General features: G+C 41.9%; 1 protein-coding gene across 3 annotated transcripts in view; it reads right to left on the reverse strand.

The window, feature by feature from the left end:
* CFAP43 (cilia and flagella associated protein 43) overlaps positions 1-24,068 on the reverse strand; it is an 81,521-nt gene that overhangs the window by 15,066 nt on the left and 42,387 nt on the right. For all 3 annotated transcript variants that reach the window (XM_028512855.2, XM_036027261.1, XM_036027260.1), the window contains 12 exons: positions 23,361-23,502; positions 20,844-20,945; positions 20,019-20,096; positions 14,646-14,771; positions 10,496-10,600; positions 9,318-9,434; positions 8,179-8,406; positions 6,570-6,776; positions 4,832-4,921; positions 4,454-4,534; positions 3,726-3,851; positions 849-968 (listed from right to left, as the gene is read on the reverse strand). In XM_028512855.2, the coding sequence (XP_028368656.1) occupies positions 849-968; positions 3,726-3,851; positions 4,454-4,534; positions 4,832-4,921; positions 6,570-6,776; positions 8,179-8,406; positions 9,318-9,434; positions 10,496-10,600; positions 14,646-14,771; positions 20,019-20,096; positions 20,844-20,945; positions 23,361-23,502 (1,522 nt within the window). The remainder of the gene's footprint in view (positions 1-848; positions 969-3,725; positions 3,852-4,453; positions 4,535-4,831; positions 4,922-6,569; positions 6,777-8,178; positions 8,407-9,317; positions 9,435-10,495; positions 10,601-14,645; positions 14,772-20,018; positions 20,097-20,843; positions 20,946-23,360; positions 23,503-24,068) is intronic.

A 24,068-nucleotide genomic window follows, 5' to 3' on the forward strand; every position in this document is an offset into this window, starting at 1 on the left:
TTAGAGGAAATCCTTTCAGGATACCATTTTGTTGGGATGCTGAGGATACAGACATCTTCCTGAAGGTCCCTTTAACTACCCTCATCTTTTTTGGTTGGTCCCCTTGCTTTGGTGAGACACATCTTCCCATTTCTCCCTGAGAAGAGATGCATATACATTTTTGAGACCTTGCATTTCTCAAAATCATCTTCTTCTCTTACATATGAATCCAATGTCAGGAATAATTGTCCCTCAGAACCTGAAGGTTTCACTCCTTCATCTTCTTGCTTCTAGTTACTGCACATTTCACTGATCTTGCTACTGCTGAATCGAATTAAGCCAGATTCTCTGTCTGATCTTTTGCACATGTGGAGTATTCCTTCATTTAGCATATAGATGAGCCTAGCCCTTTGCTAGTTGATGGAGATACGGGGATGGACAAGAAAGACCCAGACACTACCCTCATGGAGATTACAGTCTTGGGAGCATTAAAAAGTAATCTTGCATAAATTAAAACTCAGTTGTATAGTAAGTGACAGAAAGTAAAAGAACAAAGGATATAACAGAAGAGCTTACATGGTTTGAGGAATTGGCTTTTACACTGGGATCTGACAGATGAACAGATGCAGGCCAGGATGCAGAGCAGTGGGCAGAGCCAGGAGGAAGGACAAAGTGGTGTGTTCAAGACACCAGAGGAGAGAGTGTGGCGAGTGAGGGGGAGTGTGGCACAAGCGAGGCCAGAGCGCGAACTAGGCCCAGAGCCTGCAGGACCCTGGCTCTAGAAAGGGTGTTGGTCTTTATCCCAAGAACACTGAGAAGACCTGGAAGCTCCTTAAAAAAGAAAGTTATATGAGGAAACTTTCATTTACCTGGTTGACAACCATTTCTGCTTTCACTCTCCTTTCAAAGAGTTTTTTTAAATGTTCGTCAAAATTCTGTGTGGTTTCATGAATTGAGTTTTGAAGTTTCTTCAATTCTGCTTCTAAGGACTAAAAGGAAGTCAACAGCAGGTTAGCACAGGAACATCAAATGCTCCTAGAAGTGGGGTTCACATTTTGCCACAAGGGCAGGGCAGGTGGTGGGCAGGTCTTGTGAGGTGTTCTGGCCCTCTGGCCCCCTTCAATCAGAGGTGTTCCACCTGGATTTACTCAATATATTGTGAGTCCAGGATTTTTGCTTTAAAAAGATTACACTGGAAAAAAATAGGTAAAATCACTGATTGTTACTAATGAAGCAGTCTTGGGAGCCTGCTGCCGTAGGCCTAGTAAAACAAACCGCAGCAAATCTTTCCAGAAAATGCTGACTCTATAGAACAGAAATTTCCAGGCACACAATCAGGCCTGGAAAGAAATCTTGACTTTTCTAAAAGCTATAAATACTTCTTCATGTAACCTTTTAGATTTTAAAGAAATAAGAAGTGAGTGTGTATGTGTGTGTGTACATTCTCTCTTGGCTTTGTTTTGTTTTGTATGCTTTATCCTTATCAGGAGAAAAAAAAATTCCACCTGTTTTTTAAAAAAACTCCACCAGGATAGAGAGCTAAGCACACAGGAGGTAGGTGAAAAGCTATGAAGTTATATTTATAAAGAAAACAACATCTGCAGCTCAATTCTAGACATATTTACAAATAATTTTTATCTTTAAAATTTTTGTAGCTTTTAAGTTTTGATATGACTTCAAATTTACAGAAAAGTTACAAGAATAATACAAGCAATTCTCATAATCTTTTAATCAATTTAATCATATAATATTCTGCCTGATTGGCTTTATCACTTGCTCAATATCTATCCCCCTTTTAAAGATTGAGGAGAGAGCAATTGGACTGAACACAGATGACTTCTGGAGTTTTTTCAGGAGACACTGATTAGTGCATCGAGAGGAAAGTGGGATTAAGGGAGTTTTATTCTTCAACTCTTTATTTTGAAACAATTTCAGACTAATATAAGAGTAACAAGAATAGTAGAGAGAACTCCAGAATCCCCTTCAAGGGAATCCCATTTCTTCTTCTTTTGTATAAGATGAGAGACGTATACAATGTAAAAGGTTACACCACGTGTTTACGTTTGTGGGAAAAACCCAGTAGAGAGGGGAAAACTGACGCTATAGGAGAAGGGGGCAGATTGCTGTAGTAACGATGCTGAATGGGTGAGATGGGACGGTATTGGTGCTCCAGTGGAGGACCGGGCTTGAGCAGGTGCGAGGCCATTTCATCCATAAGAGACAGCAAGACAGGGGGATTCTGTGGATTCGGTGCAGGGTGCCAGACATAGTGGTGGTGGAAGAGTAAGAAAAATTTTTTAGTTGCTTCTCTTCTCCAATTGAAACAGAAAATAAGGTTACTGGGGGTTTGGTATTGGAAGCTTGAGGACAGAGAATATGTGAAGTGGTCCTCTAGGACCTGGCTACTCAGAGTGGAGTCGGCTCACTAGCATCAGCTGCACCACCTGGTCGCTTGTTAGAAACGTGAGGCTGCTTCCATCTCCTCAGAAAGATGGAGTCCAAACCTGCATTTTTAACAAGATCCCCAAGGTGCGGAGGACTAAGCTAGCTGGGAAATCCAATAGTGTCTCTGGGCAGCTCTCAGGACCTAATGAAGATTAAAGGGAGGTGGAGGAAAGTATGGGGGGAGGGGGATAAGTGGTGATGGAAGGAGACTTGGTGGTGAACACACAAGACAGTGTACACACGGTGTTTTGTGGAATTGTGCACCTGAAACCTGTGTAATTTTGTTAACCAGTGTCACCCCAATAATTCAATAAAAATAACTAGTGAAAAAATAGGGAAAAATGATTAAGGCCACGAGGGTGAAGCCAGTCAGTGTTTTTCCCTCACCCACTGCAGGTGCAGGTGCACAGAAGGCCAAGCGCTGGGCTCAAACAAGCTGGGGTTTGCCAGGGAGCAAGGCCACGGAGCAGAGAGGGGAGGGTGTGGGCCGTGCACCTCCTCAGAGTGCAAGGCCACGGAGTAAGTGCCACCCCTTATTTATGTCTCCCAACTCCCTGAAATCTCTGCTGCATTCAAAACTCTTCATTTTGGCTCTCAGGCAAGTGCTGTCTTGGGGTAAAATGCAGGACACTGTTAGAGGATGGCAGTGGATGAGAACAGGACAGGTTAACCAGAGGTTCAAACAAACCATTCGAGAGACGCGGCTGCTATAAAGCTGACCGACTGTCCTGCCTCAAGTGATGTGACAACTTTACTTGCATCACAGAGGAATAAACATTATTTATTTGGTTGTATACCAGCTGTTTTTATATCTCCATTATAGTTGTAAGTGATTTTAACGTGGGAACGTTTCTTTGTGATGAAAGAAGATAAAGGTAGGAGAAGTGCTTTGCAAAAATCTCAAATTAGAACGGTAGCGTATGTACCACACTGACTGTGTTCTTCTCTCAAGTCCTGTCCTGGTGACCGAGAACGGATCACGCAGAGCACTGCCGGACTCACGTGGACGCAGACCACACAGAGCGGCGCCTTGCGCACACCCTGACCGGCGCTCACCAGACCTTGCAGTGATGTGGGGCACACTGACATCGATAAGAACTTTAAAAGACAAATACACTCTTTAGAAAATTATTCTAACTTTTTAACTTTATCTCCACTCACTTCTCCAAATTCTCTTGAAAATTTCATTTGAAACACTATCCTTAAACTACTAGACAATGACAAAATCAAGAACAATTTGAAAATATGTTGAAACAAAACCTTGGATACGGTAGGGTATATTAATCCCTTGCTCTTCTGACCTTTCTGTACTTATCTCTTTCTTCATTTAACTCCTTGACTTTCTTCTCATAGTCTCTGAATTGTCTCCTTTCCTCTTCAGTCCATACAGTGTCTGGTTTCGCCATGAAAGCAGGCTGAGGGATCACCTGAAGATACAAAGCAAAGCATATATTGCAGCTCAAACCTACACATGACACATGCAGGAGTACAACAGAAGCGCAGAGTTATTGTTACAGCTGAAAACGAGAGCCCTTTAACATGGCGTCTTTCTTCACATTGGCAAGACTGGCCTGACACTTTGACCAACGTCCAAGAAAAAATGTGACCGCTGTTCTTCTGTCACGTAAATGACGTGGGGCAGTCTGGGCTGCACCCAGACTCTAAGGTGACAGGGTTGGAGGTTTGTGTTGACATCTCCACAGCCGGAACTGCACACGAGCTCCAGGGACACCTGTGTCAGGTATTCAAGGGAATTTTTCTCGAGAGAATAGCAGGTGCAGCATTATCCCTGCACCTCTCCCTTCGGTAGAGACGGAAACCACTGTGGTTGCTTGTTTGTGTTCAGAAGGTGTGTCTGGGGTTTCCAATTCCTCATTTGCCTTATGTGGTATGTTCATAAGGTACTGGAGGTTGTGTTTTTGTTGCTGTGGAATTTCTGAAACTCGAATTCACAAAGGCAAAAATGGTCAAATTTAAGTAGTTCTTTTCATCCCATGCCACCTTCCATAAGGATGTCCAGAAATCTCACCATCCTCAAAATGTCTTCCTTCTTGACTTCCAGGACTCCTCCCATCATGTCCATCAGGGCGCGGTGTCTGGTTTCGGAGGCCTGGGAAAGAGTGGGGGTCAGTGAGGGCAGCTGACTCCGGCATGGGATGCTCTGGTGGTACCACTGGGGGCAGCTTCCCACTCAGTGTTAGAACGACTGCACTTGGGATCAGGGAGGGTGAACGGTGCCCTGCAGGGGAGAGGGGACAGAGGCCACTGAGATTCTAGGGACCTCTGACCATGACTAATGTGGTGATGTGTTTCCGTGGTGCAGTCCAAGTGCAAGACTGTTCAGCCAAGTTAGGAACAGGTATCCCTAAAGGAAAGAGGGCCTTGGGCACTGAGCGAAACTGCATACCTGCGACTGAAGCCATTGGTCCGTTTTCTGGGTCGTGATCAATTCTGTTTTGGCTTTTTGCCATGGTTTAAGATGTTTTTGAACTGTAATCTGAAAGAAAATATATAGTTTCCCGCTGTTATTCCTACAAAATTCAACCAACCTTCCCTGCCACACACCAAGAGAAGGTCAGAGGGTCTCAGGGGGATAAAGGGTATGCCCAGATTTTACAGTTTCCTACTTTTCAAATGAGAGGGTTGGAAAAAATAGATTGTTACTTCTCTATTAGCTCTCTAAATTCATCTGTCCCTAAAGAAATTATGACAGGGGACCTAACTGATATTCGAAGGGAAAGGGCCCAAAGAAGCGTCATCTAAGCCAAATCCTGCAGGATGGAGGCCTGAGAGGTCAGAGTCTGGGACACTCAAGGAACTGTGAGAACGCAAGCGTGGCCACAGCCGAGCAAGGCTGGGAGAGTAGCGGAGTGAAGGGGGCCCGGGAGGGGGGGGGGGGGGGGGGGGGGCAGTCAGACAGGGACTGTGGGTGTTACCCAGAGTGAAGTGAGCAGCGGCTGCAGGGGTTAAGCAGGAGAAGGGCACAATGTTTGGTTTACAAGATCACTCTCTGAAATGCAGAGGTGATTAGCGGATGAGAGGAAGGGAGTGGGTGGAGTTAGCTGGGCACACAGAGCAGGGCCTTGGTGAGACAGCAGAGTGGGGTCCTTGAGTCTCAGGGCCTATGGCGAGAGGCTGGCTCCGGAAGAAACGACTTCCTTAAACAAATACAGCAGAGCGCGGAAGTTAAGAGGAACTCCTCTGAAGTATAACGACTGCGTTCAGACCCAACTCTGTTACTTTCTAGCTTTGAAACTGTGGTCAAGCTCCTTAGCCTCTCTGCGCCTTAGTTTCCTCTTCTGTAAAATGGAGGTAACAGTGGTGCCTATGTTATAAGTCCTACAGTGACAAATTAGTCTCAGTCTATCTAGGACACTTAGGTGCCTGGCTTTTACCCAGGACTGTGTTTGTTATTACTTTTAAGCAACACTGTTACCTCCCCTGCCAGCCTCCTGCCACCCCCTCAGTAATCTAGCTGGTTTCCTGTGAGCAAGGGGCTTTCTTTGAGTATTCTGTAGCATTTTTTACTTTTTAGAAATGAAATATGGTTATATTTTTATTGTTTTCTTTAAGCATTCATCTTCTTGTAACCGCCTCCGTGCTAAACGCCTTGTAAGAAGGCCGCCCAGCAAGCCCCCTTTCTCTGGGACCCATGTGCCCTCACGACCTAGATAATTACTGTGGCTCTGTCAGCCTCCCTCCCGCGACATGACCCCACCTCCCTGTGTACAGGCACTGGAGTGGAGCCATGCTAAGGAGCCCCTTCCCTTGGGGAATTGGGACAAAGGGATTCCAGTTTAGACCAGCTGTTCTCTTGAGTGTAGGAGATGTAAGGTAGAAAGTGCCAGAGGAAGCTGAAATGCAGAGAGCAGTGAGCTAAGAGGTGAAGAACAACTTCTAGGCTCCTCACAAGGCTCCAGTCTGACCATCCTGCTTCTTTCTAGGCTTGGTATCCAAAGCTTCCCTGAACTCCCTGGGATTCATAAAAGAAATTCTCGTCATTGCTGAGGGTATGCCAGCTGTTTCTGATACTTGTAACTGAGGATGCTACCGAACACAGTCACTTCCAGCAGTGCAAACAAGATGAGTAAATGAGAGGCTGGGAAAACACCACGAGAAATGAGGGTAGCGTCGCTTGCCCGTACCTCATTGTCTTCCACCACGAGGGTTTTCTCTGGCTTCTCACAGTCCTCAAAGTCCGGTTGCCAGACTGATTCTTCCAATTCCAGATCTAAAATAATTTCTTGAATTCTTACATTTCTTTCCTTCACACGTGCAATTTCAAATTCTTTTTGTTTATAGGCAGCATCAAACTCATTATTGAAAACAGTTTTTACCTTGTAAATGATATCCTGAAACATTAATGTGTTACTGAATACACAACACATATCTTTGCTGGCAACATGATCCCACAGTTTTACTTTCCCTCCAAAATCATTTTACAAGATTCAGAAAATTAATCTTTCTAAAATGCTGTGTATATGAAGCCACATCTTGGTTCTGTCACCTCCAGTGTCATTCCACCATATGTAGGAGTAAGGCTACAACTCTTATTCCACGACCTACTTCCTAAAATGAAAGTTATAACGCAGCATGCAGTTATGTTGATAAATGCTCAGGTGGGTAATGAACAGTGGCTTTTGGAGAATCTACCAGAAGGTACAACCACACACAATATTGTTCCTATATCCAGTCAAGTTATTCTCAGGTAGGAAGAGGGTGCAAGCTGGCTAATTACCAAGGCAACAGTGGATCGAAATGGATTGTTTCCATCTCTGCTGGGGACAGTGGGTCAACTCTAAGTGGCCTTTATGTTACCACCGGGGTTCAGTCTATTTATCTGTCCTACTGAAGATGAAACCAGTAAAGCAGGGTGGGACAATGACCTTAACTACAGGCACCAGAATTTCTCTTGGGCTGAAATGACCTTTTTGTAGGAAGATGGGTTAATAAAGCAGCAGGCAAGTGAGACCTTGAGGGCATTGTTCAGCAGAAGCTGAGCAGCAAAGGCGATAACTAAACAGTTCTTAGTATAGATGCACAGGAGTTTCAGGGGTTGGGGGAGAACAAGAGAAAAAGAGAGGAAGAGAGGGCAGAGCAGTGTGGCAGGAGGTTAGCTCTCAAACTGCAGACCTGGCTGGAGGACTTTCAGGACCAGGGATGTCCAACGTGAAATTCAGACCATTCACGTACTGGTGTAGTCTCTGTCACTGCATTTCCAAAAACCTTCAGTAGGCATGCACAGGCGTGTTCTGAGACTGGCTCGTGTGGTGGAAAGTAAGGAGTATAAGCTTAGAGCCTGAGGGGCGCTGCCTGTACCCCTGAGCCCCAGAAAGTACACAAGTCTTAGAGAGGAAAGTGTACTTCCCCGGGTTAAGGGCATGGACAGGCAATCACACCTCCATTGTACGAGAAGGTCCTAATGGACATTGGGGTTTCCCGAAAGACGGCATTCAAGGATTTCTTTTATCGTTGAGCTTACTGGAGACCCAAGTAGAAGAATGGTTTGTTTTGGGGCATCAGCCAGGGCAGGGTGTTTAGAAAACCTGTTAGGACAGAACCCGATCCAAATGGATGGAAGCAACTCCTATACACAGGCTCTGCTTAAACAGCAGGGACGCTAGCCATCTGGGTCCTTCTCTGTGTGCTACAAAGACATCGTTTGACTGGCACGAGATTCACTTTGAGCCTCTGCAACACACCTCATGGGGATATTTAGAGATTTTCAGGGATAAAGAAAAAAAATTCACCCACTTTCAGTAATATTATTTGGTTGATTTTCTCCTCTCTGGAATGAAGTTCCAGTTGGCTTGACAACAAAGAGGTGGGTATCCCAAAATCAGGACTCAGACTGCCAAACAGGTAATTGGGCAAGCTGGTGTGTCTTACTGCCACATCTTCTTCCTCCTCTTCCTCTTCCTCTTCATGATGCTTTTTAACCAAGGTCATAGCAGACTGAACCTCTATAATTTCTTTCCGTAGCTAAATATAGAAAAAGATTACATGGAAGTTATGCAGTAATAAGAATTCTGTAAAGGGGGATTTTGTGACAACTTAATTATTTCAACCATCGCTTTAAAGTGATAAACTGTCTTGTCAACAACAGAATTCAAAGGGATGACTAGATCTTGAAACCGCTGTGGAGGAGATGAAAGCCTCGGAAACGGATAAACTGTGGGTAAGTCAGAAAGGTAAAAATTGTCCTCGTTAGTATTTTGCTGTCAGGGTGACAACTTGGTAAAGATGTCGAGTCTTTGTTGGAACTTAAGCATTAAAAAACATAACTTGTCTTCATATTTTACAAAGACACTTGTTCACATCAGACCGGTGGGGGTAGATTAAGAAGGATAAACTGTACCTTCACTGTAAGTTTCAGAAGAAGAATGCATGCAGGGTTCTGGCCACAATGAAACTGCCACAGCGGGGCACTGTTTTTCAGCGGTCTGAGGGAGGCTGCTGCTTTTTAAAAAGCTGGAATTTCTTGAGGAAATTCCATCAAAGTGTAATTCCATCAAAACAGACACTACTTCATCTTTGCTCATTATCTTAACATACAATCTCTCAAGAGATAAGAGACCATAAAAGAGAGTATCGGTGGATGGAGACAACTTCTGAGTAGGACAAGAACAAAACCCCAGAACTCATTTTCTAGAGCATACCCTCCTACGTAAAGGCCAGCAACTGCTGTGGAGGGCCTAGGCCCCTTGACTGTGCGGGTTTGGTCGCCATATTCATTAGGATATGTTCTGCAGATTAACAAGCAATGGAAAGGTAGATGCAAACGATATCTAAACTTGTCCTAAATTGTATCCCAAGTCAAACCTGTGTGAAGGAGACCTTGAAATAAAGCACGTCACATATATAAATGCTCTGTTTCAAAGTTAAAATTGTACCTTCAGACACTCTGTTTCAATCTTCTTTTGCTGCAAAACTCTATTCACTTCTTCCAGCTCTTCATCCGTGCGTTCTTTCATTGGGAAGTTCTCAACCACATAGGGGATGTGAAAGCCCTTGTTGGAAAAAACACAAAATCGGTGCATTTTTAGTACAAGTGTGTGTATCTGGAATGGGGTGGGGGAGGTTTTTCCTGATCACAGTGAATTCATAGGTTATCATGAATGAGTAATATTGAAAATGGAATCTTTCTTTAAAATAAAACAACATATTCCATTAGCACTGGTATAAACTTTGTACCAAAATGCTGTGCTTTTGTGAAGAATTTACATCTAGAGTAGTGGTTCTCAACTAGGAGTGATTTTGCCTGCCCTTCCCCCTGCCCCCACCCAGGTCCTCAGGGACAACTGGCAATGCCTAGAGAGATTTCTGATTTTTACTAATGGGGATATTGGATGCAGCTGGGGTCTAGTAGAGAGAGGCCAGGGGTGTTGCAAAACACCCTACGTTCCATGGGACAGCCCCCACAACAAAGAATTCTCCAGCCCCAAACGTGCCACCCTTGAAAAACTCTGAGTTTAAGTAATACACAATCCCATAAATGTAGTTTGACCAGGTACTTTATTATCCAAATGGGGTAAGGGGCATATTTATCAGGGAAGAGGGTGCTGTTAGTAGTTACTCTAGGATCACAGGTATAAACTGGGACTTCTGGTCGCCTTGCACAAAGCGGGGAATGGTGTTGGGAGGAATCTCAGTGAAAAAGCATGGCAAACAGTCCTTTGGACAACGTGAAGGCAGGCACAGGTAGAAATGTGAAGAGTATTATGTTTAGTTTTCAATCTGTGTGGATAGTGAGCAGCCTTTTGAAACAGATAGTAAGCCCCAGGTGCAGGTGGTGTCACAGGGGAAAGAGGCGTTAAGATAGACCTTAAGAGATGCTAGTTAGAAGGACACAGGGACTGAGCAGAGAGGGAAGGATGAGACAAGAAAAAGTGACACGTCTAGGCAGAATTCAGCACGGGAAGGGGCAAGGTATGCTTTGAAGGCCTTTTTGTATATATATTTTCTTAAAAATATTTAAAAAATTTTTCTGCCACGAGGCTTTCAACACAAAGTCTCATTGGCTGAAATTCAGGTGTGGTGCCTCCCATCAGGAGCTGCATCTGTCTGTTACCTTAAGAGATCGTCCTTTCACAGCCATTGAATTCCAGCACTCCTCTTTAATGATTTCACTCAAATAACTCTTGGCTAGGTTATGCATCTCCACGTCTTTCCTTATCTGGAAGGACATAGATGAAGGGAAGAATAAAAATGAAAATGTGGCCTCTTAAGAAAATCTCATTTCTAAATTCCCTAGCCAGTCTGCACATTTAGTGGTAAGAGTTTGATCTTCTTTCCCCAACACATAGTGCGGCTCTGCACTGAGATGCACTTTGGTGGGAGTACTTCCCCGTCTTTGGGAACCTTTCCTGAAGTTTAGCCTGGAGGCCCAGGACTCCCTTCCTCGAGGACAAAGGTGTCGACGCAACACCTCTAAAGGCAAGCAGGCCCTACACATGTGCCCAGGTGGGTGTGCGGACAGTTGTACAGCTGTGGTGGGTTGGAAAGCTCACATGGACATTGTCCCAGAATCTGGCCAGTTGGTGCAGGGTGGGGAAGCAAAAGCACTGTGTTAAGTCTCCCTGATTTGTTAGAAAAGTATGAGCCCTGGCTGGTGTGGCTCAGTGGACTGAGTGCTGGCCTGTAAACCAAAAGGTCACTGGTTCAATTCCCAGTCAGGGCACATGCCTGAGTTGCAGGCCAGGTCCCAGGTGCTGGGTGCACGGGAGGCAACCATACATTGGTGTTTCACTCCCTCTCTTTCTCCTTCCCTTCACTTCTGTCTAAAAAGAAATAGAGTCTTTTTTTTAAAAAAGTATGAAATTTGTAATGTTGTGAAACTGCCAGATAGCTAAATGTTGGTTAAATTCTTGTCAATGCATATTTAAAGTGATAGTTTGTGACCTCTGTCTTGGGGATCTTTATTGATTTAATTCTTCTACTATTTAACTCTACTACTCTTGGGGATCATGCAATTTACCTTTTCCTGTTTAGAAACATATGTGTTACTTCAATTAGTTTCATCTGCTTTAAGTAATGCTATTAGTTAATATTTAAGTGATTAAGTACTCTTATTTTAATAAAATTTGCCAAAGAGCTGGTATGGAAGTGAGACCCAACAATCTTCAGCCCTTAGTATTCTCTTCAGAGCCTTTTGTGCATTTAACTTTGTTGGCAGAATTATTAGCAAACTAGCTAAAATTAATACTTCTCTCCCACCACCAGATTAGAAAATGTCTTATTATTTATTCATTCACTTATTCATTTATTTATGTTTAACTTATTTGCTGTCTGAACAAATACTTTGCTTAATTTGCATTTCACTTTTTTACTTTTATCCATCGATAATAGCTTATACTGTTTTAAATTATTTTAAATGATAAGTTTTAAAGAAACAGCAGTTTTGGCATATCCATTGTCAGAACCTGCCTGATTCCCAGCCCTCCCCTCTCCACTGCTGAGGCTCCTGGATCTGCCCCTCCAGACTCCGTCCCCAGTACTGCGTTCAGGTTGTCCACTGCCTGGGCTTCGGTTTTTCCCATGTTGTTGGGATCATGGCCTAGGATGGCTAGTAGCTCGGTCCCTTTAGGACTGGGATCCCTGGCTGGTAGGTGCCACTAACTCTTCCTACAGACCAGTATTCTCCTCCCAAATGTGCTAAAAGCCAGCTGGGTTTATGGTGCCATCTGCTAACACTGTTCTGTGCCGGGCCATCTGGTTCTGTTCTCACATCCATTTTGGGGCTGATATCTCTTCAAAACCCCATTGCTCAGGAGAAGGAAACAGCATGAGGGAAATGAGCATGTGGAGAGCCCTTCTCTGCACCGCAGCTGCCCCAGAGGATCAGGAAGCTTCATGAGAGACGTGCAGGAATTTGATAAGCAGCAAGGGAGGGGTCGGGGGGAATGTGCTGCAGAGGCACAGGGTTTGGTGAGCAGGGTGGGCTCATCAGTGGTCAGTAGGTCAGCAGGCCAGAGGATCAGGTTCATGGGGCCAGGTTGTCAGATGTGGGTTTGGAGACAGAAGCAATGCCAGAGTGAGGACGGAAATGGGCACCCAACCCAGACTCAGTGCAGAGTGGTCCAGCTGAAAGGTCTGGGAGAATCTGGGGCCAGAACAGGAAGGCGCATTCCAGGCCTGAGTGAAGCCGGGGCTGGGAGGAAGAGCCCGAGTGGAGCCTGGTGGGCAGACTGGCACTTCCGGGCTCAGATCCAAGTCGTGGGATCTTAGCCAAATGGCGCTAGGTCTGAAGCCTCGGTTTCTGCAAGTGGTGAAAAAAAAAATCCTACCTTTTTGGATTGCTACAACAAAAAATAACATTCAAAACACCCCAAAATTGGTGCTTATTTGTTATAATAAAAATGGGATCATTTCTAATAGCTTCCCATTGTGTTTTTAATAACAAAAGCCAACTTCTTTCCTGTGACATACGAGGACTGAGAGCTGGCCTCTGCCCACCTCTCCCACATCATTCAGTGAGGCTCTCCCCTGTCCACTGTGTTACAGCCTTTCTGGCCTTTCTCTTCCTGCAACACTCAGAGCCACCTCTGCCTCAGGGCCTTTGCTCTTGCTGTTCCCATCGCCCTGATGTTCTCTTCCCTAGAACTTTACATAGCCAGCTCCGTCTCTTATTTTAGTTCCCAGCCGAAAGGACACCCCTTGAAAGTGATCTTCTTTGACCACTGAAGTAGATCTTCCACATCTATCAAGGCATCCAGTTCGTTTCACTCACACAATATAAAGATTTGTTTATTTATGATCTGTCTTCTCCACTAGATTAGCCCCATGTAGGTGGGACCTGTTTTTTTTTTTTCTTTTTAATCCTCACCTGTGGACATGCGTATTGATTTTAGAGAGAGGGGAACAGAGGGAGAAAGAGAGGGAAAAAAACATTGGTATGGAGCATGATACACATGCTCCATAACCGGGGACGAACCTGAAACCTAGGTATATGCCCTGACCAGAAATCAAACCTGCGATCTTTTGGTTTACAGGATGATGCTCTCACTAAGCGAGTCACACCAGCCAGGGCAGGGGCTACCTATTTTATTCACTGTATTCCCAGCACCTATAATAGTGTCTGGCATGTAATAGGTATGCAACAACTGTTGCAGAACGAATTGATGGATAGATGCATGATAATTTAGGTAAATTTTATCTCCTGAGTCAGCCTGTTGAGGTCCTTTGGGTCCTGATTCTATTATCCAATATATTTCCTTTCATTCTCAGCCTTATATCACCAGTTAGACAACAAATGTACCTCATTTCTACATCTTCACTCCAGTTGTTAATAAACATATTTAACAGGACAGAGTCCTGATGTGTATCATTGGAAACTTCTCTCCTAGAGATATCAAAGAGTCTCCTTTCGTGTAGTTGTTTAACCAACTACTATTCACTTAATTGTCCTTGAATCCAGCTATATTTCATTTTCTTGTTCAGAGGGGGGAAATGTGCTTATACATGCACACTCAAAAATTCAATGTACTGTGCATGTTGAGAAAGAGGTAGCTTAAGAACCTCCTGTATAAAACACAATTAGGGGTTTTACCAAAAATAAAATCACTATGAGTAAACAATGTGATGTGCCTGCCACAAAAAGATGCAAAGGCTGAATAGTACATGTATAGTATCTATTAATGCAGAGGGTTCAGTTTATGCTTTTCTGTAAACTGGACAGATAATAATTGGGGCTCTGTCGTGGGTGCCAGACTCAGATATAAAAAAAACTGTGTGATGATGATGAAGCTATTGAAACTACATCACATGATGATCATAGGAGCTGGGAAAGTTAGCTGAGACAGGAGAAGATACACATGGCAGTTGCCAGTCTTCCCTAACCCTTTCCAGAGCGGCCATAGGGTGGACAGTACTCAAAGAACAGAATAATCAGTGAGCAGAGGGAGGACGATTTCCACTCTAATTAAGAGATTATTAAACCCCAGTGTCCACAGTTGACGTGAGGTGGCTGAGGGGATTTCTAAAAATGTTTAAACGTGTGGTGGGAGATGTGTGGCATGAACATCACGCGGGAAAGACAAACATCCGATGTCGGGCTGACCTGGATGCTCTTCTTTCCCTGAACCCCCGATTCAGCAGTTCTCTGACTCATCCCACTCACACACACACTGGGTGTGCTTTGTTCACATTGTGCTGGAAAAGTTTTCTTTCCTATTTTCTCTTTTCTTCCTTCATTATGGTGCTTAAATCAGGGTTTTCCACACCTTTGTCACTTCTTCCTCACTTTCATTTTGCAGCCTTTCCAGTTCCTCAAGATCCAGGCCAAATTCCTGTTGCTCTAGTTTTGCAATGTTATCTACTGTTTCATTTTCTTCCATCATACTTATAACCTGAATTTTAAAATAGGAAAGGATGCTCACATGTGAAGACTTAAACTTTAAAGACATGGTTTTCCAACTCTTAGATAGAAATCAATAAAAAAGATGTCATATTTATTTAAATATACACAATAAAGAACTAGGTTATGTGCTTATCATGATTATTTAAGTTTTAAAGGCTTAATCTTTAAAAGTTCATTCATCTATAAACAACAACAAAATGTATAAATTCATCACTTCATGGAATGATATAGAGTAATTACTGATATTTAGGTGTATAAGATATCATTCTTTACAAACACACATGGAACATTCACCAAAATTGACTAGACTCAAGACAACCTCAACAAGCTTATGAGAAAAGTGATAATGAGAAAATTGCATATTAAAATCAATGCAATGTAGTTCAAGTGGTACCCAGAGGAATATTTATAGCCTGACATGCCTAATAAAAAACAATAGGAAATAAACCAAGTTTTCAATAAAAAATAACAAAATGAAGACAAATAAATCTGAACAATGTAGGAAAAAATTAATAAAATTCTAAATTGGTAAAATCCTAAATTAATTAAATGTATAAGTATAAATTATATATAATGTTTTTATACTATTAGAGTCAAATAAATAAAAACCATACTATATTAATAAAATAGAAATGCCATTGAAAAGTATGATCAAGAAAAACATAAAAAGCATACATATACAACATTGGGAATAAAGAGAAAGCTATAACAAAAATTAAGAGACTTGAAATCAGATTACATAATTTTATGTCATATATTTAGAAATCTAGGTAAGATGGATACTTTTCTAAGAAAATATAATTGATAAACTATATATTGAAAAAAGAAAAACAGCCCTGGCTGGCATAGCTCAGTGGATTGAGTGCGGGCTGCAAACCAAAGTGTCGCAGGTTCGATTCCCAGCCAGGGCACGTGCCTGGGTTTCAGGCTATAACCCCCAGCAACCACACATTGATGTTTTTCTCTCTCTCTATCTCCCTCCCTTCCCTCTCTAAAAATAAATAAATAAAATCTTTAAAAAAAGATATTAAAAAAAAACAAATAGAAAACCTGGTAAGACTAATGACCACAGAAGAACTTAAAACAGTAGGAAAGAATCAACTCCTGTATAGCTATTAGGCCCAGATGGTTTATATATGTGTAGGGGGGTATGGGTTGTTTATTTTTAGTCAAATATTACAGAAAGCAGAATGCCTGTTTTACACACACTGTACCAGAGAATGGGGAAAAATGTAGAAAACTACTCAAATCACTTGATAAGGCTAGTATATTCTGATACCATAATTAGACAAAGAAAGTACAAGGAAATTAGACCAATACTACTTATACATAGAGATACAAAAGTCCTAAGTAAAATATTAGCAAATGGTATCTGGTGTACTGCTTAAAATGACAAATGTCCATCTGAGGAATACGAGGCATCTGACCAGTTCCAAAATCAAATTCACAATAAGAACTCTTGGGTCACAAGGGGCAGATGCTGCAGCAAGCATCACACTGAGCAGTTAGTAGCATCCCTGTGAAGGTTAGGAAGAAGACAAACATGGCCACTGCCGTGACCGCTGTTATATTAGAAGCCCTTGCCGTTTGACAAGAAAAAGAAATGAAGTATAAAGATTGATAAGGAAGAGACTTGTGATTTTCAGAACGTACAACAGTGTATCTAGACAATCCAAGAAAATCAACTGATAAAACAGTAGAACTAGAAAGAGAATTCAGCAAGGTGATCGTATATAAAATGAGCAATATTCATATAAACTAGTAGTAGCCAATTAGAAAATGTAATAGAAAAATATTCCTTTCACAAAAGCAAAACAAACTATAAGATACCTAGAATAACCTAAAATTATAGTCACTTTGAGACTACAAAACTTTACTGAAAAATATTTTTTAAAGATTGAATAGATACATGCTTACATATTTATATAATGCATGTTGTATAAAATTTATATTATAAATATATATATTAAATGTATGAGTGTACATTATATAAATTCATCCCCTAATCATATTATAAACAATATATTCTCAATTAAAATCAAATCAGAGTTTTTCATGGAACATGACAAGCTGACTTTAAAATTCAAATGAAAAACCGTGCATAAAAATCCAACTTTTTTTGTAAAAGAAGAGCAAAGGGAGAATTTGTTTCAAGATATAAAAATCTTTTATAAAGCTATAACAATAGAAATAGTCTGGAATTAGCTCAGGAAAAGATCAATACTCAATTTCAGAGCAGAGAGTCCAGAAACAGCCTTGTGTACGCGGGATTCCAGGGGCTGACAGAGGAGGAGCTGCAAATCAGTGCAGACAGGATGACATAGTCAATAGAAAGCATGACGAAATGGGCTATTTATTTGAAAAAAAGGACATTGGATCCACACCTCATATCATTCATGAAAATAAATTACAGGTGAAATAAAGGAGTATTAGAAGAAAATATGCAAGACTTTGGAAGCTCTTTTAAAATCAGACACAAGAACAAAAGCTACAAATAAAATGATCAATACACTTGGGTCATAAGTGTTCAAGTCTGCATTTAACAACGCACATTATAAAAGCTGAGAGAAGACGGAAAATACTTGTAGTGTATTAGGCTGAACCACATAAAACAGCAATTTCACGTGATTCAATCAAGTAATAAGGGCCGCCTCCAGGTTTGTCTGAAGCACAGCTCCCTGATCTTTCCCTCTTCCAGGTGCCTGGGATGAGATTAGCAACACAACCCCGGCAGCCACGTGGGGAAGTTAGCAGAGCTGCCAGCAGCCTGGGTCTCTGAATGACTGCACGGAACAGGGCAGCTGCTGACTTGAACAACCACCCAGGACTGCTTTTTGAGAAAAAAAAAAGAAATTTCTCATCTCTATGCCATTATGTTTTTTGGAGTTTAGTTATTATCGCAGCTTCACTAACCCTAATTATCAAAAGTCAGTATGTTAATAATGAAAATAAAGAACTCCTACAATAAAAAAGAAAAGGACTAACAACACAATAGAAAAAATAGGCAGAGGATATGAACAGGGAATTCACAGAAATGGAAATACAAATAGTCTTTAGAGTTATAAAAAGATGTTCAACTTCATTAATGATCAGGAAGATAAAACAAAGGGGAGGAAATTAACAAAGAAAACTTTAAGAACAACCAGAACTGAAAGACAGGTTTCTTAATGAAAGTGCTCACCAATGCCCAGCACATAAAAGAGAAAAAAAACCCCAAACATACAAACTAGGGTCCTTGGCCTGGCTGAGTAGTTCAGTTGGTTAGAGCGTTGCCCTGATATACCAAATTGCAGATTCAACCACCAGTCAGGACACATATAAGAAGCAACCTATAAAGCATAAATAACTGAAACAACAACTGATATTTCTCTCTCTGTCTTTCAAAATAAATAAATTTTTAAGGATTAGGGTCCTGGTAGGAAACAGACAGCATACTCAAGTGGGGTAATTGGGGAGAGAAACTTCAAAAAAAGAGCGTCGGCAGGGTAAGGGAAACTGCAAGGCATGATGAAGCGTCTCAGGCTAGCAAACACAGGGGACTGACACCACTGCCAGGTCTGAAGGGCAAGGGTCGGGAGTGGTTACCGAAACCTAAAGAGGTCTGTAGCTATAGGAGAGGGCTGGCAGTTGCTGCCAGCTCACAACACCACAGACAGCACTCTGGAGGAATGAAAACCCTGACCCTAGTCGGCTCCTGCCCTCTGATCTCCTCGGACCCCACCCAGTGGCTAAACCCAGACAGAAGCCAGAGGCAAGAGAGGACACCAATGCCACGCACAAAGGTCAGGCTCAGAACAGGGGGAAAAAGGTGGAGAGCATGTCCGTACCAGCAAACCAAGAGTATCCGTCGGACACCTAAAGGTGCATGATTGTGAAATTTCCAAATGGCAGGAATTAAGGAAGGATCCTGTAAGTTTCCAGAGAGAAAAATCTGGTTATCTACAAAGAACTGGGAATCGGAAAGTACTGCATTCTTTACAGCAAATACCAAAAGCTAGAAAACATTGGAGCAAGCTCTCAAATGAGTGTGTGAGTGGGATAAAGACGTTTGAAGAAAAACCAAGTCTCAAAAACTGTAGCTCCTGTGTACTCTTTCTCAAGAACCAAAGCAATGTACAACTCTAGGGGCAGGTGCCATTCACACTGTATTACATTGAAATGGTAGGCTGGAAGCACAGCCAAGTGATAAACAGTGCTCCCAAACACGGGACAACACAGCAGTCCTTCTCAGGAAGCTACTGGAAGTACACACACACACACACACACACACACACACACAAAAACAAAGGAAAATCCATGAGACCCCCAAAACAGGGGTTCCAACTCAGGAGGCAGGAGAGAAGATTTCCTGGAAGGATGGACAAGAGAAGTCCCTAGGACAGCAACTGTGTGCCTGGTCTAGAGAGCAGGGTGCTTAGACTCAAGCTGGAAGGTGGAAAATTTTAAAAGGGAGGTCACAAAATAAAATTTTAAAAAAAGTTCTGACAGTCTGATTTCCTCAGATATTCATATCGAGAAGTTTTTTTTTTTAAGCATTTTCAGAGTTTGACTAGGCAACCCAAAACAAAGGCAATCATCAATTCCAGGACAAATAAAATTGTAAAAACGGAAATGGAATTATAATACACCATGTGACTCAACTTTGAAGAATATTTAGATAACTACAGTAATGTGCATATTAAGTATGAATTTATGTATATGCTGTAGTGATAAGGTGGGCATGTAAAAGAACCTAAAAACTCATCTTCAATAGTTGGAAGCCCATAGTTCATATCAAAAGAGAAATATCAAGAGATAGCAGTATCAAGAAAACTACTTAGAAAGGTGGAAGTAAATAGCCAAACAGGAAAACTAAAAGAATTGAAAACAGTTACCTTCAGAGTACAGGAATCATAATGAAAAAAAAAATCAGGGGAGGTGTTGCTTTAAAATACTATTTTTAATTATGTAACTCATTATTTGATTTGTAAAATTGTAAACATATAACTTTAATTAAAATAATTATAAAAAATAAGACAGTATTTGGAGAAGACATAGAGAAGAAAAATGGCTGTTTATATGCAGCGTGATGCGGTAACAATTCTACCTTGTTGAAGGACCCCAGAGAAATGAGCCCGCATACAGGCAGCAGGAAGATGGGTATAGCTTCTTATGCCATATTGAACAAAGTAAAGCTCAAAAAAGTCATTTTAAATGGAGGGTCAAATGTATTAGTATACGAAATCACGACACTTACAGTTTTAGCAAGTGCTTTGATTTGTCTTTTTATCTCTCTCCTTTTGCTGGAAAACAGTTTAACCTCCTTTTCGATGGCCTGAAATGGGACAAGTATTTCACTTAAACAGGCAAGAGAAACGATAGAGAGGCCTGTGACCCCCACACACGTACCTACACCCGTACATACACATATACACATAGATACATAATGGAAAGCACTTTTTCAGAAACAAAATTTTCTAACACCAGTGAAATACCTTACTTGATCGCTATTAGGTTGACTGAAGCAACATAGTAGTTTTAGTCAAGTATAAGGCCAGTGGGATGAAAATAATTAAGTAGTAAAAAATTAAATGGAGAATAGTTGACAGGAGAAAATCAGTCCGCTGTTTTACTGGGTACTTGAGTGAGACTGCATGAGCAGGCTAAATCCAGACAGGAGCTACTATAATACTACCTTTGTCACCTTTCTACACATCAGAAGCCAGGATGTCCCTTCTCCTGGCCCACCTTTTCTTCCATCAACTGCAGCACCCCCACACCTGCCAACTGCCTCCAACATGAGGTATTGCAATTCATTCTTTGCTTTAGCGTATGTGAACAGCTTGGCTGGGTTTCATATTAGCTTAAGTACAGATCTTAAAGCTCATATAACTTAATCTAAAAGCCTGGGCTATATTTTGGTGTTTGTTGGCTTCAGAAAAGTTACACTTGTACAATGGAATCCTCTGCCAAGTAGTATCTCGTGCTACTTTCTAACTTTCCAGCAGGTTTCATAGGAAACTAATCTATCTGGCACACCTACAAAGCCTTATTTCAAACCTCTCCCATGTTTTATAAATACCTCTTGGCTTTTTTGTTGTATCCAGGGAATTTCCTTCATATTATTAGCTTGGGCTAATTCCTCTTGTGATGAGTCAATGCTTAACTTCGTATTCTCATTTATCTTAGAAAAAGACAGATATTTCTTAAATTTAAAATTCATCAGGTTTCTCTCCCATGCTACTTTACATAATTGCTTTGAATCCCTTTGAACTTCTTGTATTTTTTAAAAAATAATACCAAACATTTTGCCTGTCCAAGGTGTAACATTTTATTAATTTAATATCTACCAGTTGGTCTTTACGTCAGCCACACTTTTCCCTGATAAAAAAGTGATCAGATAGGTCATATGTTCACCAAATCACTCTCTGCCTTTCTGTTTCTATAGATTGAAAACTCCTGCCTATCAAGGCCTGTACTTAGGATCTTAATTTTTTCTACCTTCTCAAGGCCTTTCCACTTAAAAAAAAATCTCATTGCCTTTCTGCATCATCCATTCCTCCCTTCTACTGAATCTTTCCCAAATGTGTGCTGGTATCTCCTGTCCTAGGAAAGCTACTCTCCACTGACTCCTGACCACATCCCCCTCACCTACTACCCCTTTTCTGTTCCCTCTTTGCAGCAAAACATCTTGAGAATTTGGGATGTCACACTCTCCTGGCTCCCCACAACCTCACGGGCCACCCCTTCTCAGTCTCCTCTGCCTTCCCAAATTCTTCTCCTGGATCTCTAGAAGATGCTCTGTCCTGGGCCCCTCTCTTTCTTACCATTCACTTTTCCATGATGACTGCACCTGGTTTTATGGCCTTAAACTCCATCCCCATGCCCTGACTCTTGAATCAGCATTTCCAGTCCCGGCCTGTCCCAGAAATCAAGGCCCATCTATCCAGTGGCCTACCTGGTATCTTCTCTTGGCCTCTCAAGGTTGGCATGAGTAACGGATTTCAGGTTCTCTTCCTTCTCCCCACAGTGGCTCCCCAGCCCAGTCTTCCCCATCTTCACGAATACTATCAACTTCTGCACAGCTGTTCAAGTAAAAACTCTAGAAGACTCTCTCTCTCTAATCCACCAGTGAGGTCTGTTAACTCTAACTCGGAAACCTACCTGGAGTCTACCTCCTCCTCTCCACAACACTCCTCCACCTCCACCCTTGTTACCTGGACCTCTGCCATAGACTCGTAACTAACCTCCCTGCTTCAGCTCTTATCCCCTACAGAAGCATTCTCCATACACCAGGAATAATCATTTCAAACATATAAATAAGATCTTATAAATCCTCTCTTCACACCACTTTAGTAGGTTCTCATTAAATGTAAAATCAAATCTAAACTCTCCCCGGTTTACAAAGCCTTTTTCTACCTTGAGGACCTCATCTCCCACTACTCTCTTGCTTCCTTTCACTGTGCAAGCCTTTTTTAGGTCCTCAGACATGTGGAGCTCTTTTCTCCCTCCGCCCTGAGTACTTCTGCCCCATGCTGCATGCTGGCATCCTTTTTTAATTCAGGTCTCAGCTTAAACATCATCTCCTTGGAGAGGCTATTCCAGAGACACACTATCATACCAAGCCATTTTTATTCACTAGATAGATCTTGTTACTCTCTATTTTTCTTATTTATTTGCTTATTTAGCTCTCTCTCTGCTCACTGCCAGTCCTCAATTAGAATGCAAGCTTCATGAAAGCAGAAACTTTTTCTATCTTGTTCATTCCTACACTACCCACAGCCTAGCATTCTGCAGGTGCTTGATAAATGTTTGTTAAATGATTGAATGAATGAATGAATGTTATTCTCTGGCTAGGCACTTCCTAAATAGTGTAAGTGACATAAAAGTACAAAAGAGAGACTACTTTGACCAAGCACCACAATTGGTAGTAAGATTTTTTTCCAGGCAAGCCTGAATCTTGTATTATGGATTAAATAAGATCTGAGGTGTATTATTTGCCATTGCTTAGAGAAAGGCTGAATATTTTCTCTCAGATGTAGCTCATGCCCTTTTTTGAGAAATAAAGAGAAAAATTATTGAATATCCGCTTAAAGAACACTGCAAACTGACAGCTGATTCAAAAAGAAAAAAAGGAAGTGGGATAAAAAAGGAGTTGCATGGAAAGTAACCTCACAGGGAGATGTGATCATAAATTCCTAAATGGGCAGGTTATGGTCGGTAGTCACGTCCCAGGCATATAACTTTTTTAGTAAAAAAAATTATCTTCGTCTTAAGCAAGCCCTGTTCATAGTTTTTGTGAGTCTAGGTCAACACACTTTTGAAATACGAGTAACCACCCTCAGCAGAGCACACAGTCTTGCCAATTATTCTGTAATCCAGTCCCTGCCTTGCTTTCTCTCACTTTCACGTGACCTTCCTTAGTCCCCTCCCTAATTCACAACGACACATAAAATAAACTGTGCAACTGTCATCTGTGGAGCATCTGGCTTCCTGGCAATTGTCAGTTTGGCTCAAATAAACTCTAATAAAAATTCTTTGCAGATTTGGACATTTCTTGCGTTGACATAAGGAGAAGAAAACGATATTGGAACTCAACTGTGTGTTCATGTTCTGATTCCGAGAACTCGCTTTGTCTTCTTCTTAAATGAGCATTCTCCTCCTCCATGGTGGTGCTCAGAGAAGTTAAATGTTGCTGGCTGTATTCAAGAATGTCACTGGCTAAGCTTCCTCCAAACTTCCTGTATTAAAAAAAGAAAACGCACGGGCTATAGAACCACAATTTTAAGAAGTCACATTCAGTGGTATTATCTCCAGATATGCAACCACTTCTACACAAAGAAATATGTGGACAATTCTCTGCACTGCCCTGCAGTTATGAGGGTTCTGCTTCTTAGAGGAGAGCCCGTTCGTGGACATCAGAATACAACAAGCCCCTTCATCTATTTGGGTGACCCTATCCTCACGCTGTCCCCATACCCTTACCCTACATGTGCTCTACGCCTGCCTTGGCCATGGCACAGGAGAGCCACTACTCTGGTTGAGCCCTTCAAGTGTACTAGGTGCTGCACTGCTTTGCATACACATCCGGCTCGTACATTATCACATTATCCCATTCAACCCTCTTAGTCCCCATCTGCACTCAATGCACCAGAACATCTCAGAACTTTGGGAACATCTAACAAACCTGGCAGGATTATTAGAACAAATTCCTGGACCTCACCCACAGAGACTCTGATTCAGAAAGTCGGGGTGGGGCCCAAGAACATGCCTGCCTAACAAGCTCACAGGTGCTGCAGGCCCCACC

This window comes from Phyllostomus discolor, chromosome 5 (genome assembly GCF_004126475.2).
Source record: "Phyllostomus discolor isolate MPI-MPIP mPhyDis1 chromosome 5, mPhyDis1.pri.v3, whole genome shotgun sequence".
NCBI classification, from domain to species: Eukaryota; Metazoa; Chordata; class Mammalia; order Chiroptera; family Phyllostomidae; genus Phyllostomus; species Phyllostomus discolor.